A 13269-nucleotide genomic window follows, 5' to 3' on the forward strand; every position below is an offset into this window, starting at 1 on the left:
TGCCCTCCAATCCCGATTTCTGCTGACTCATTGGCCCCAATGCCCACCCCTCACTTACTAGCCCAGTTCCCCAACCTACTTAGTTTAATGTCCTCATTCTGCTAACCCAATGTACAAGGAAATAACTTTTACATTTATTTCTATTACCACTAATTTTGTATAAATGTTTATATTTATACAAATAAAATGTTAATAAATGTAAAGAGTATTTCCTTGCTTAGCGACACAGGAGCCCTGGTGGGGATGGAACTAGGGAGAGCTGCTACCCAGCCTTGCTCCCCCCCTCAAATCCCATTCACCTCTGAAAATCTCTTACGGTTTGTGAGGAAGTGGTTAAACCATAAGACATTCACCAGAAGAAACCTCGGGTCCTCTTCTCCAGACTTATTTTTCCCTCTAGCCACCCTGCACAAACTCACACTGAGTATCACTCTCCTGCTAAACCCATTCCTGGTCCACAACCTCCATCTTATCTTCTTGCCAAAAACTCCATAATACCTCCACTCCTCCCAGATCAACTGGCCAAAACTAACCCCCTCATCCATCTACCTACACTTTTAAAAAAATCAAACATGTGCTCCACAAAAATTAGCTTAGAGTAAAGGTTGCTCAATTGCATTTTCTATGAACATGATCATTAAAAATTAAGGATATCACTAGAAAGTTCAGTGTTAACATCCACACCAACCTCAACTTACATCTTATCACCCAAACACAATTACAAACTCCTCAACTCCATATCAAACTCTGTCAGTTTTAACATACAACTAACCACAATGTATACAACCAGTTCCTCCCATTCCCTCTGAAATGCACAACCTGCACTTCAACCTCATTTTTCCATGCTCAATTAGTATAGACACTATGATTATACAAATCTATAGGGAATAATATAGCTTAATCTTGCTGAGATTAGAGTTTGGGTTATTGGATGTATGTTGGAATTAAAAGGGAGTTTGATGTTGAGCTGAAGACTCAGACTATATTCTATTGATGCTTAGGGGAGTAAGACGCAAGTTGGTTGACTATAGCTGTAAATGACTTTACTGTCAGTTTCCTTGATTTTTAGTGACTGTCTTCACAGGAAATATAATTAAGCAACCTTAATTCTAAGATACCTAATTTTATGGTAGATTATTATTTTAAGTGATGCTCATGCACATTTGTACATTCTTGTGTCTCCGTGCATTTTTACTTTCCATTCATAGAAGTATTTCAAGCAGCAGCACACATTCAGGGATGATAAAGGATCAATTTTTATTTATACATAACCTACTTTTCCAAAGAAAATCACTCAGACTGAACCTGCCCTGAATTTAAGAACACATGCTGTTTCCTTCACTACCCTTGTTACAAAGCCTACTACAAAAATGGATTAACTTTAACAGATCATAATAGTCACATATATAACACCCATTTTATTTTCCTCTTCTCTCATATACAACACACAGTACAAACTTCCTAGCCTCTTTTCTGCATTATATACTATACCTTTTGTGCCCCCGCAAAACATACACCATACACAGAATACCCATCTCCATGACTTCTCTTGAAAGTCTGCATCTTTATATAGAATGTTTCCTTAAGGACGGCATATCTTTTTGCTAACTCTCAAAATCAGACATATGCTGTTAATCTTTACTATCTTCAATGGCTCATTTTATCATATCAAATCTGTATGTGTTTGGAAGACCATGTCCTTAAAAACAGTCTGCCATGGCATCTAATGGGATAATGAAATGAAGCAATGAGTCCACACTGGTCCTGTATGCAGGCACACTGAATGAATGGTGCAGACTATGTTCCACAGAGAGAATGCTATATGAGTCCTTTAGAGATATTAAGCACTAATGAAGTTTATTACCCTCTTCTTGCCAGGTTCAGAAGCACGTGTATCATAGTCATCTGGAAGCTGAAGATAATCCTCCATCCTGCTGGCAATTGCTTCCCAATCACGTTTCCTCTTTGTGCCTGTCCGCAAGCCATCCAGCTTGTCTGAGAACAAACACAGAGCCTCAGCGTTAAAGGAGAAAATTTGTGTAAAAGGCACACAAACAAGATGAGAGGGGGAACACTTTCAAAAGAATGAGTCTGTATTTCACAGCAGCAGAACTTGCACATCCAGATTGTGTTGATGAGTGGAATGATCTCTAGTTTGTTTCAACTCTAAAGACTCACCCCCATTGCCAACTTTTATTTATCTTTCATATTAATTTTGTCAGTAACACTGTTGTTGTTTGTATGAGGGAGGAAAATGTATCTTCCTGGAAGTTCACATCATTCAGAGTCCATGCTCAGCAGGCATAACACTGCTGCTGGAAGCTGTTGGTGGAATGGCAGTCCCATCTATTCTGCAGTTTAACACAATATTAATGCCACACATTTTCTTCCAGTGTTGGGTTTAATACTGTGTCAAACATAGTATAACATGCAATATCAGGAACTTGGTGTCCATCAAACTGTTAGACCTACTAAGGACTGTATAAGTAAGCAGTTTTTGAAGTATGCTTCTACTAAACACAAAATCCTGGGACTGCAGAAAGACTCAGAATCTGGTATTATTCATGGTGTGAGAGGTCACACACACATGAATGCTCTAGAAGTAAGTTTGTCCAAAAGTCACTTTTTTCTTCTGTTGCTTACTGAACCAGAGTGACCAGCCTGAGAGATGAGGTGAAACAAGATGACATTTATTGAATTATAAGAACTTCCTCTTTTTGGCCACTTATTCGAAGCAGATTGCTAGTGGTAATGAGACAAAGTACATAAGGTTAAGGATTAATAGGTGCAAAGATATGAAACTGGCTTTACAGAGCTAAAAATATTTTTTTCCGTTGGTGTTTATTCACTGGTTCATAATGTCATGTTGTAAGTTTGTTACTCCTATATTTTAAACAATTTCTATAATCATTGCCATGTTAAAGTATATGTAGAGTGACTTTTTACAGTTATTTGGTGTTCTCTGTAAACCGTTGCCAGTGATGACAGTGACACTAGCTCAGAAGTCACTAATGTTATTAAATTGGCCAACAGGAGATCTCTGAAACGAATCAAATACAAAGCAGCCTATTTGCTGGGCAACAGAAAAGGACAGTCTAAAAATGTGCATCCAAAGAATTTCAGTACGTAGATGAATTTTGTTTTATTTAAAATAGCAAAGAGCAGAGTAGTACTGGAGGTCATGCAAAACAAAAAAAAACGAATGGTGACTTGTGCATACTTCAGTAAAACTTCACATGCCAAACAATAAAGTAATCCCTCCCTCATTCAATGCTAGAATTTTCAAGAATCCATTATGCCCCATTTAATTGGGACAGATTCAAATCTTTCATCTGCCCAAGCAAAGCATTTTCGAACCCCCTCCACAAAGACACTACAGTTAAAAATCAACACAGAACAGCTGTATCTGCTTTCCTGAAGTGCTAATAGTTACAAAGAATAAAAGAAGAAACTTAATGCAAAGTCAAATATGCCCAATTTGTAACTACGGCTCCATAGAGAGATGCCATCTCCTTTCAGGAGAGAAACTCTAGGCATGGGAAATTCCTTTATATTGCTCCAGCAGTAAAGGTACTTCCAAGCCCATTTAGTATTGTTCACAAATTACTCAGAGACCACTGCTATCATAAGGGGCTCCAGAATAAACAGCATTGAAAAGGAGAGCAGCACACACATTTAGGAACATTTAAACTGTGACAAATGGAGAAGTCGAGGAACTCTGATATGGCAGTCATATCAACACTTTCCCACTGCAAATCAGAATTTTCTGATGCAATGTGCAAGTAGTAAGCACATCTGATCACCAGCATGAAAGAGTTAATTCTCCCACTTCGCCTGTGTATGACAAGAGTTGCAAATCGGTACCTGAAAGTTTTGCAACACTCAAATGTAAAAAGGTGAGTTAAGGACTGCACTGTCAGTTTGAATAATCCTCCTTTTAAGGATTCCATTATCTCAGTATAGAGTATGTTTTTAAATTTAATCTCCTTTTGTGTTTGAAGTTGGCTGCCCTTCCACGGAGATCTGCTTCCATCCATGCCGTGGTACTTCAAGGTATGTCCAGAGGTGCCCCCAGAGCAGACACTCCTTGAAGCATTCTCAAAGTCCTATTGCAAAGATTCTCGGCACATCAACTCAGAAGGGTTCCTTGTTATGAGACGAGGTTTCACTCTGTAATATGGAGCCCGCGATGGTAGTTATGGAAAGAAATGGTTTTCATATTTTTTATGCAACAACTGATAGTGGAGTGAGTGAAATGTTATTTGCATCCTAGAATAAAGTTTTACAGTGCAGATAAAACTTCAGATATTGTGAAGTTAGTCTCCCCTTCTTTGAGGTCTGAACATTGTACTATTAAACCATACTTTTAAATAATATACTCAAAGAGGCAATTGTACATCAATCAAGACAACAAGCATTAGCCCATTTCTGTAATCTGTAAATGGAAGAACTTGCTGCACAAATACAGAAGGGCACACTGATATAGCAGTAGTTACATTTTAAACGAAAATGTGGCTGTGCTTGTATCCAGAACATGTATGGAAAATGGGCAGCAGTATGCAGGGGCACAGTATTCAGAAGAGGAATGTACCATCCCTGCCAGAATAAATATTAACCAAAGCAAGAACTCTGAGGCAAGGAGATTTTCATGTTCTTGGTGACTGTCACAAGTATGTTCAGCCAAAAGCTCAACATTTCAGACATTCTCCATGACACACTGTAGCCAGTAAAATTCTGTTGTATCTGTAACAATATTTATAAATAAAAATAGAAAGCACAACAGAATTTGTAGCTGCCAAGTGATTTGGGTGAACCAATCCACCAAAGAAATGTATTTGGCTTAAGATTCTGCCTTTAAACCCTTGCACCTCTGTAAAAGCCTGTCTACGGGGTGTAAACATGCTGGACAGGCCAGCATCTCCCAGGAAACAACCCAAATCTGGAACAACAAATCTATATTACAGCTTTACATACCATTTAGTATACAGTTCTAATCAGTCACTGCTGAAATGGACTCTTAGGAATAACTATGGCTCACCAAGCATTACCCTGGAAATCCTAGGATGGATCAGATATAATCACTTTTAAGTCCCAAAATGCAAGGTTTTTTAACCACAGTTTTGGCTGACAATGCCTGAATTTATAGAGCAATCTTCTAGGAAACAGCATCCATTACAATGGGATTTAGGGCTCTTTGTAGCAATATAATACCTGTTTTTAGTACATTTGTTTTTTTCTATAGCTTTTTGTAGAATTTAGTCTTATTGGGGAAGGGGCTATTTATATCAAAACAGGGATAGATTCAGTCTGTTTCCAGGGTGAGACCTCTTTATCAACAGGACATGGTGACTGTGGAATACTGGTGTCCTGTTAGCGGAGTTCCTGATGAAAGCTAGTTACAAGAAATGTGTACAGCTGATGTCAAGAGCAGTGGCTAACACAGTCATTTTGTAAGGAGTTTAACCTTGCAGTTTATTATACATTTATTTGTACATATTTGGGTTAAGTGGAGATGATCCTATATTACTTTTATAGTTTGGATTTATGACCCAGAAAGCATATTATAAAAACAATTGTTTTGCTTCTATTTTTTATTAGTGAGATTTAACAATGGGGGTGGGAGGGTATTTTAAAAACCTCTATTTGTTAGTTTCTGCTGCAGCCCATACTCAGTTTTGCTGGGGATGCTACACAAAGAATGATATATATTTAAAACAGTTTAATTGTTCTATGTATCATACATATTTTAGGCTTCTGTATTTGACATTTGTAAAATGTGTGTAATTGAGGGATTTTTTTTGGGGGGAGGGGTTTAAAAATGTTAGGTGTGTGTAATGGGACACTTCCGTTCCTCTTATGCACATTTAATTAAAAACAAGAGTTATTTGGAATATAACACGATAACCAACAACTTTGAATTTTTTAACCACACACACAGTATTTTATGCTATGATTTCCAAAGCAACATTTCTTTAAAATTATCACGGCAAGCTCTAAGAAATAAGCTTAACAATGTACCAGGGTTGTGAATTCTACAGCAAGAATGCACACAACCCTCGGAATGAGTTTCATCTTTATTTGCTTAGCTGTTTGATAGGCCTCAGATACTGAGAAAAGGCTCATCCAGCGGTGCTGAGGGTATCAGGAAGTCTAGATGTTCCATCAGGATTTCAACGGCTCATCAAGAGAACGTGGCAGCAGAAGAGATGCTACAGCAAAGCAGTCAAACAGAAGGCGACAAAAGGCCATTTATGTAAACAGTCTTCTGGTGCCATTTCTATGATGCAGTTAGGGTTTGAAAACAAGAATACAGAGGCATGTATCCCATACTCAGACTCACAGTCCAGAGGGTTAAGCAGTTATATGTAGTGAACTTTCTCTTTGAAATTTACACTACACATCCCCTTTCAGATATCTATTATTTTATCGTAAAGGTGACTGAAAGTGATCCTTTTACGCAGGTTCGTTCAAAGATCAGTACCATTCCTGAAAGAAACATTGTTGCTCAAAAGTTGCATATTAATGGAAATTCCTTTGCATGCACACATGCTCCATCACTTGGCCTTGTGCCTGCATTTCTCTTGCTGATTTTGATGGAAATATCAGTTATAACCGATAACATCTAGCAGCACAGCAACATTAATGAGCATGGTAGTGGAGTTAAAATCATCTCCTTCTACTCCAGAAAGTTCCATTCTGAATCCCCTGAAAAGTGTCCCACAACTCTCAAGGAATTTCATTTGAACAGCTGACGGTAATTTTTATATCTAGGTCTTTGAAAGGAAGTATTTATGACTGGATCATTCAGAACCAGGTTCAGAGTATGGAGCTTGTGCTATCTGGTCACATGACAGTTTTGGACGGTTCTCCAGTACTGTTCCCTACTAAACATTTCTCTTAAGGAAAAACTCTCTCTCCTTGATTATTAAATTAACCATATTCTCCTGTTGGCTCAAAAAAAGTACATATAAAACAGAAGCAGGATAAGGTATAGTATTTATGTTTGTAACCCCTTTGTGATGCCTTAGTAAAACTGAATGAAAATGGAAGGAGTAGGGTACACCAGCCTGTCCTTCAGCCAGCACGACACCTATATTGCAAGACAGACACACTTTTTCAATTGAAAATTTAGACTTAAGAAAAAAATGTATGCAGCACGAATACGAATGTGGTGTATTGTGAATGGATTCAGTTGCCTATTTACAACATAGAGGACGAATGAAATATTGCATTTTTTTTCTTTTTAAACAAACTACTTTCCTTGAACAGGTGGATGAGCATCAGTATGGAAATGTGTCCTCTATGTCAAAGTGTGTAAAACAGCTATGGCTAGGAACATTAGACTATCTCTACCTTTACTATCGCAGAAGAGAGAACCTACGTTTTACATGGAAGAGAAATGTCTTGTAGATTCACATACATATCTATGAGACCAATACAAGCCATTCGGTCTTTGGCAAGAAAAACATCACAAATAAGCAAATTTAAGTTCTGCACATACCATCAGATACCAACTATAGAAAACAGGAAAAAAAAAATACCCACCTAGCTTTGCCTCAGAAGTGTCCATCTCCCATTTGCTTTTCGGAATGTATCCCTAAATCACACACAGAGAGAAGCTCGAAGGATTAGAGAGACACACACACACACATCACTTTTGAACTGGAAAAAGCATTATAATGGGAGCTTAAAACATTTCTTTTGGTAAAGTGCAATTCACAGTTAGCAACTAAGGGAAACCAGTTACTAGATACTTCAGAACTTCTATATCCACTTTATATTCAGTGCTTTTAGTGGCTCTTTTGCATTGCTACAAGAGTGCTGCTTCTGCAAACACAGAACAAATTTAACAGATAGCAATAGTACTGAAAATGTGTGCAAAGTTACATTATATTACCCAAAGTGGCACAGGTTTTGTAACAAATTATCAGGTGTTGAGACTATTCAACGCACTACAAATACAACTGCAAAAAAATTACATTAGCCATATGCTCTTAAGAATGTATTTCCAGAACAATTCACTACAGCCAGACTTCACTGAATATTCCTATTAAAGGAACAAACAAAAATTTAGTATGCAAAGTCAACTTAGTATGGACTCTAACATTAAATGGTAAATCCTTTTTTATAAAAAAGGTTTTACCAGTTTAAATTAGAGTTAGATTTTGTTGAATCATGAGATATAAACACTAAAAAAAGTTGCTTATTGAAAAACTGCAAATGTATCATAGTTCAAACATTGCTGGTCATACAAATACAACTATTGTATCAATAACAGAAAGAACGCATTTTATATGTAATAAAGTATCCAGCTACTTTATTCCATGTGACTCAAAATTTTAAATTCTGCAAGTATCCACTTGATTATTCTTTTATGGTATTTCCATTTTACAGTGCTTTCTCAGTAAGGATTTAGTTATACTATTTGTCCATGATCTCTCACATACTCCAGTTTCAGCTGCTTAAATTGTTATACTATTTAATGATTCTATGTAGTCATATTAAAAAACCAACATATTGAAACATATTGTATGAGAAACTTGTTATAAGTATTATTCTCTCTAGAAAGGGGTAAGCATCCCTATAAACAGGTTTCAGCAAGAGATTAGTCCCAATCCTTAGATCAATTTTATTACACTAAACTCCATTTCTACTCTCTTTATAAGCTTTCTCTATAGATATTAGGGTATACTGGCACTATACAGGCTGACTACTAGATTAGAGTATATCATTCTAGAGAGAGATGCTGCTGTTGCATATATTGTATTTACATACACCACAGCATGACTCTTCTGAATTTTTATACCATTCTAACTTTTATCCAGTTGTAGTTTCAGCATTTTAAGAATGATTTTTAGTTTACAACAGATTATGTATTTTAATTTGCAAGTAGTTTTTTAAATCAAATATGTGTTTAGTAGAAACTAAGTCATCTGTGTTGTAATATTACACTGTAATGAACATGTATATTTACATCAAATATTTTAGTAAGTTGTGCATTAAAACCTGTTCAAAAGCTCATCTACTACTAGAACATTGCATTTTATGGAATACTGTGCTATTTGCACTAGTTTTACCAATATGCTGACAACAACACTGAATTAAAAATGTCAATACTTCATACCATCAAGCACAGAAAAGAAAGGTTTTTTTTCAACTATTCAAAGCATCCAGTAGAGTTGATATATCAACATATGAGTGACTATGATGGTAGGGTGACCAGATAGCAAATGTGAAAAATCAGGACGGGGGGTGGGGGGTAATAGGCACCTATATAAGACAAAGCCCCAAATACCAGGACTGTCCCTATAAAATCGGGACATCTGGTCATCCTATATGATGGTGTGAATTAAATGCCCTGTGTACTGTGTGCTGAATCTGTACCATATCCTCCTTCTTCAGTTAGTATAAGACAAGATTCAGATGTCACCTTTTGGTGCAAGACAGTCTCTCAGGGACATTTGTCAGTTGGTAGGTGCTTCTGACCCCTCCTTCTCCGAGGGCAAAATGGAAGTGTAACAAAATGAATGCAAGAACTCACACCAACTGCTCTCAAAAAGACAACAGATGTCAAAGACAGTGGACTGTTCCACCTTTCTGTATTAGTCTGGCATGCCTCTCTCTGACATTGGCCACATCAGAGAGTAGCAGAGATGAACTGTAGTAGATAACTTTGCTGCTTTTCCTCTTGCGTTTCTGAATGGAAGCCATATTTATATCTGGACTGTTTTTAATTAATAATTTGCTCAATTTTCAACCCCCTGCTTTCTCCTTGATTTATGCAACTCAAATCTGTGGTTATATGTATTGCATAATGGAAACACACACACACACACATTTTTATACAGGGCGCTCCTGAAAACTAAAGACACTAATATCTGTTTTAAGTATGGCCCATTTCCAGGCAATCAGAAGTTAATAGCCATGTTCCTGCAAACAGTGAAGTGTCTTTAGATGGAACTCCTGATCACACTTTATTCAGACTTATTCTCTCTGTCAAAGGATAACTTAGTAAAGAGAATAAATGAGTCATATCAATAGAAAAAAGGTTTATTAATCTCTACTCTGACTACGGAGATTTTTTCTTTAAATTTTATATTTCCTTTCTCTTCTAGAAACTATCGGTGCTGACCCCATTCCTAAGGAATAGTGAGCTTTCATCAGGAAAAAGGCCTCAGTGTCTCTCAGAATCACTGTTACTGTTTTTTAATTGCAATTTAGCTCTTTGGTAGTGGGAGCCAGGATTTGGCACGTACAATTCATCAAGCAATGAGTAGATACAGCTCCAAGAAGTTACATTTATTTAATAAGCCATCATGGCCTTTTAAATATTTAGCAAATAAAACCAAGCTTAAAGCCCACTCTCCAGGTTTCAGTTATCTGAATGATATACCTCCTCAAGACTGAGTAATCAGCTATTATTAGCAACCAAAGAGAGTGCACTTTGGCAAAGACGACATGCTTATTCCCAAAACTTTCTAAGAGATAAGTACAGCATTAAGTGGTGTCAGACACTACTTTAGTCAAGAAGAGTTTGTAAGACAGTGCAAGTTTAAGTAAGCTAAGCTTAAATAAACTCTGTTCGCACCACATGGTTTCTGCACGTCTTCCATATGTAACAGTACATGTGCTTTCCCCTTCCCCACCTGAGACGTTTCAACTTGAATTGTCTACAAAAAGCAGGCTCCAGAGGTTGTAGCTTGTAGATGTGTGCCTGGAGCATGGTACCATGCTTGGATGAGAATACTATTCCTATTCATAGTAAATATAGTCCTGAATTTTTTTAAATCAATTAAGAAAAACAGACCAAGATTTAGTACTAAAATCCTCTCAGACATGCATAAGAAATTAATCACAAACAATGTATGTATTAGCATTACACTCCTGGGAGTGGCAGAGGTTTGGGATTTATAACAGTTAGACTCGATTTTAGTTATTTTAATAAAATACACTTTGTTGGAGATGGGTGAGGTATCTCCTACCAGTTCGCTTTCTTCTTCCTCTGCGGTATCTTTCTTGGATTCTTCTTTCTGATCTTCAATATTAGCATCAAAATCCTCCATCTCCACCTAGTCCAAAACACACGCACAGAATTATGCTGCACTGCTTGACTTCTAAGTATTACTTGCTTATCCAAAGAGTGCAGAGTAGACCCCAAACTCCAACAAAGAGAGAATAGAATGAGGGGATTTATTCAGACAAATATATTGGTGCAATATATTGAGACAGACTCCATTTTCTTCCCTACAGAAATGGTTTCATTTCAGATTCTATTCTTGCCACAGAAAAGAACGGGGAATTTGGTGAGGGGAAGTCAAGACCTTCTCCACCACAGATATCCTTTTGTGTTACTGGAGCCTGTAATAGTAAGATATTCTCTCATTTTACACACACGCAAACTATACACAAATTCATGTCAAAACCTCAAGTCTCTACAAGGATCCCAAACTTGCAACTTATATACTACTGGGAAATGCCCTCTCTACCTGCCAACATGTCTATACTCTGTCTTTACTTTGGAGTACTTTAGATACCAGAGTGACAGATACCTTGGAAAAAACAGAGGAATATTATCACATACAGGAATAATTTATGCACATATTCAACTTTGCCCATATAACTGATTACTTTTTGGGACCCATCTCTTTGCTGATGTTCACATATACATCAAGGAATATAAAACCTTCTCAATGGGTCTGCAGCTCCTCATGCCATTAATGGAAGGCCATATTAAAATAGAATAAATCCCAAGTCTCTCTTCCTGAGAGCTCAGGCTTTGAGATTACTAGTTTCAAGAGCGTTAGTATTTGTAGACTGGAAAATGAATTGTTGACCTCATGGTTTGTAAGGAACCCTGAGTTGTTAAGTTGAAAAGAATAAATTCTGTTTTCCTAGTTTCGCAGCTCAGGAGTTTCTAAGCCCACTATGAAAGCTGCTCTAACGTCAGCATACAGCTGTGCTGCACTCAAAATGTACGTGATTTGTGCACCAATGTAGTCCCAGATCTCTGGACTTACTAAAATATCTGACTAACAAGATTACAGCAATACAGAAAGCTAAAATGCCAAGGATGCATGTCAAAGTAAATTCCCCTTGGTACACAGAGAGCAACACTCTTTTCTCTCAAAGTACTCCTCTCCAGCCACATAGTCTGGATCCAGATATTTGTTTTCTGTGACAGAGTCTCTGGACTTCCCAAAGCAAGGACTTGGAGGAATCAATGGGGTTTTGCCAAGCTCACATTTTTTCGAACTTATGACCCCACTGATTAAATAAGTTACACAGCTGCAACAATCCTGCAGGAATGCTGAGTTTCTTCAGAGAAGGTAAAGATACTCTTTAACTGATAGTCAACAGTCAGTGGAGAACAAAATAGCTTCCACTCTTCTCTTAAGAAGTGAGAGCATGGTCTCCACAAATGCAGCAGTAAAATCCTTCAAGTTGTTCTTGTGCCTGGGTAATTCTTAACAATATTTGGTTTGTACAGTGCTAAATAGACTACTGGTACTTAATAAATAATAACAAAACTTCGCTTCCGTAATTTACATTTTCAATATAAATACAAATGCATACACTCTCCACTTCATTCAAATAGAGTGACACTCACCTCTTCAATAGCAGCATCCTGCAACAAAGAACGAATGTCCAAGCGCATCATGTGACGTGGTGCAGTCTCCCAGTGATCAGACATCTAATAAGAGACATACAAAATAAAGCACTTCCTACAACACACCACATTGAAAAAGTGGGTCTTTGATCAGGAGTGAACAGATCTTTCTTGAGTACAGTTATATTGCAGCTATCCTACTGAAATAATCACAGGGAATACGGGCCCATCTTCAAAAGAGTGAGGGATATATTTGTTCTAAAACAATATGAGGTTTCACCAACATCAATGGACCTGAAAGCCCAAAGAAATCTAACTTCAATAACCCCTGTGACTCCACTTCTATATACAGTTACCCTATTGATCTCCTTTAGCTTGCGTCCATGGATATTCCTCTTGGCACAAGTCTGGTTATCTGCACTCATCTCAGCTAAATACACCTAGAAAGAGAAAATTAGTATTAGACACCATAAACTCATCAGGAAATTAATATGTTATTATCTAAAGCAGTTTTCCCATAGAGTGAATGTACGTGTGAGCTGCACATGCAGAAGATGTATACACTGATACATGAGTGAGCATTTAATACTAAACACCAGCAGGACTGACTGGGGGTTCCATTTGGTTTCATTTTCCTAAAGAGGGCTCATTGTTTTAGAGGC

General features: G+C 37.3%; 1 protein-coding gene across 1 annotated transcript in view; it reads right to left on the bottom strand.

Annotated features, from left to right (window-relative positions):
* YLPM1 (YLP motif containing 1) overlaps nt 1–13269 on the bottom strand; it is a 60665-nt gene that overhangs the window by 2339 nt on the left and 45057 nt on the right. Inside the window, exons 15-19 of the mRNA XM_065402615.1 lie at nt 12964–13047; nt 12608–12691; nt 10983–11069; nt 7546–7597; nt 1865–1995 (exon numbers count right to left, since the gene is read on the bottom strand). Coding sequence (XP_065258687.1) covers nt 1865–1995; nt 7546–7597; nt 10983–11069; nt 12608–12691; nt 12964–13047 — 438 coding nt within the window. The remainder of the gene's footprint in view (nt 1–1864; nt 1996–7545; nt 7598–10982; nt 11070–12607; nt 12692–12963; nt 13048–13269) is intronic.

Source organism: Emys orbicularis, chromosome 4 (assembly GCF_028017835.1).
Source record: "Emys orbicularis isolate rEmyOrb1 chromosome 4, rEmyOrb1.hap1, whole genome shotgun sequence".
In the NCBI taxonomy this organism is placed as follows: Eukaryota; Metazoa; Chordata; order Testudines; family Emydidae; genus Emys; species Emys orbicularis.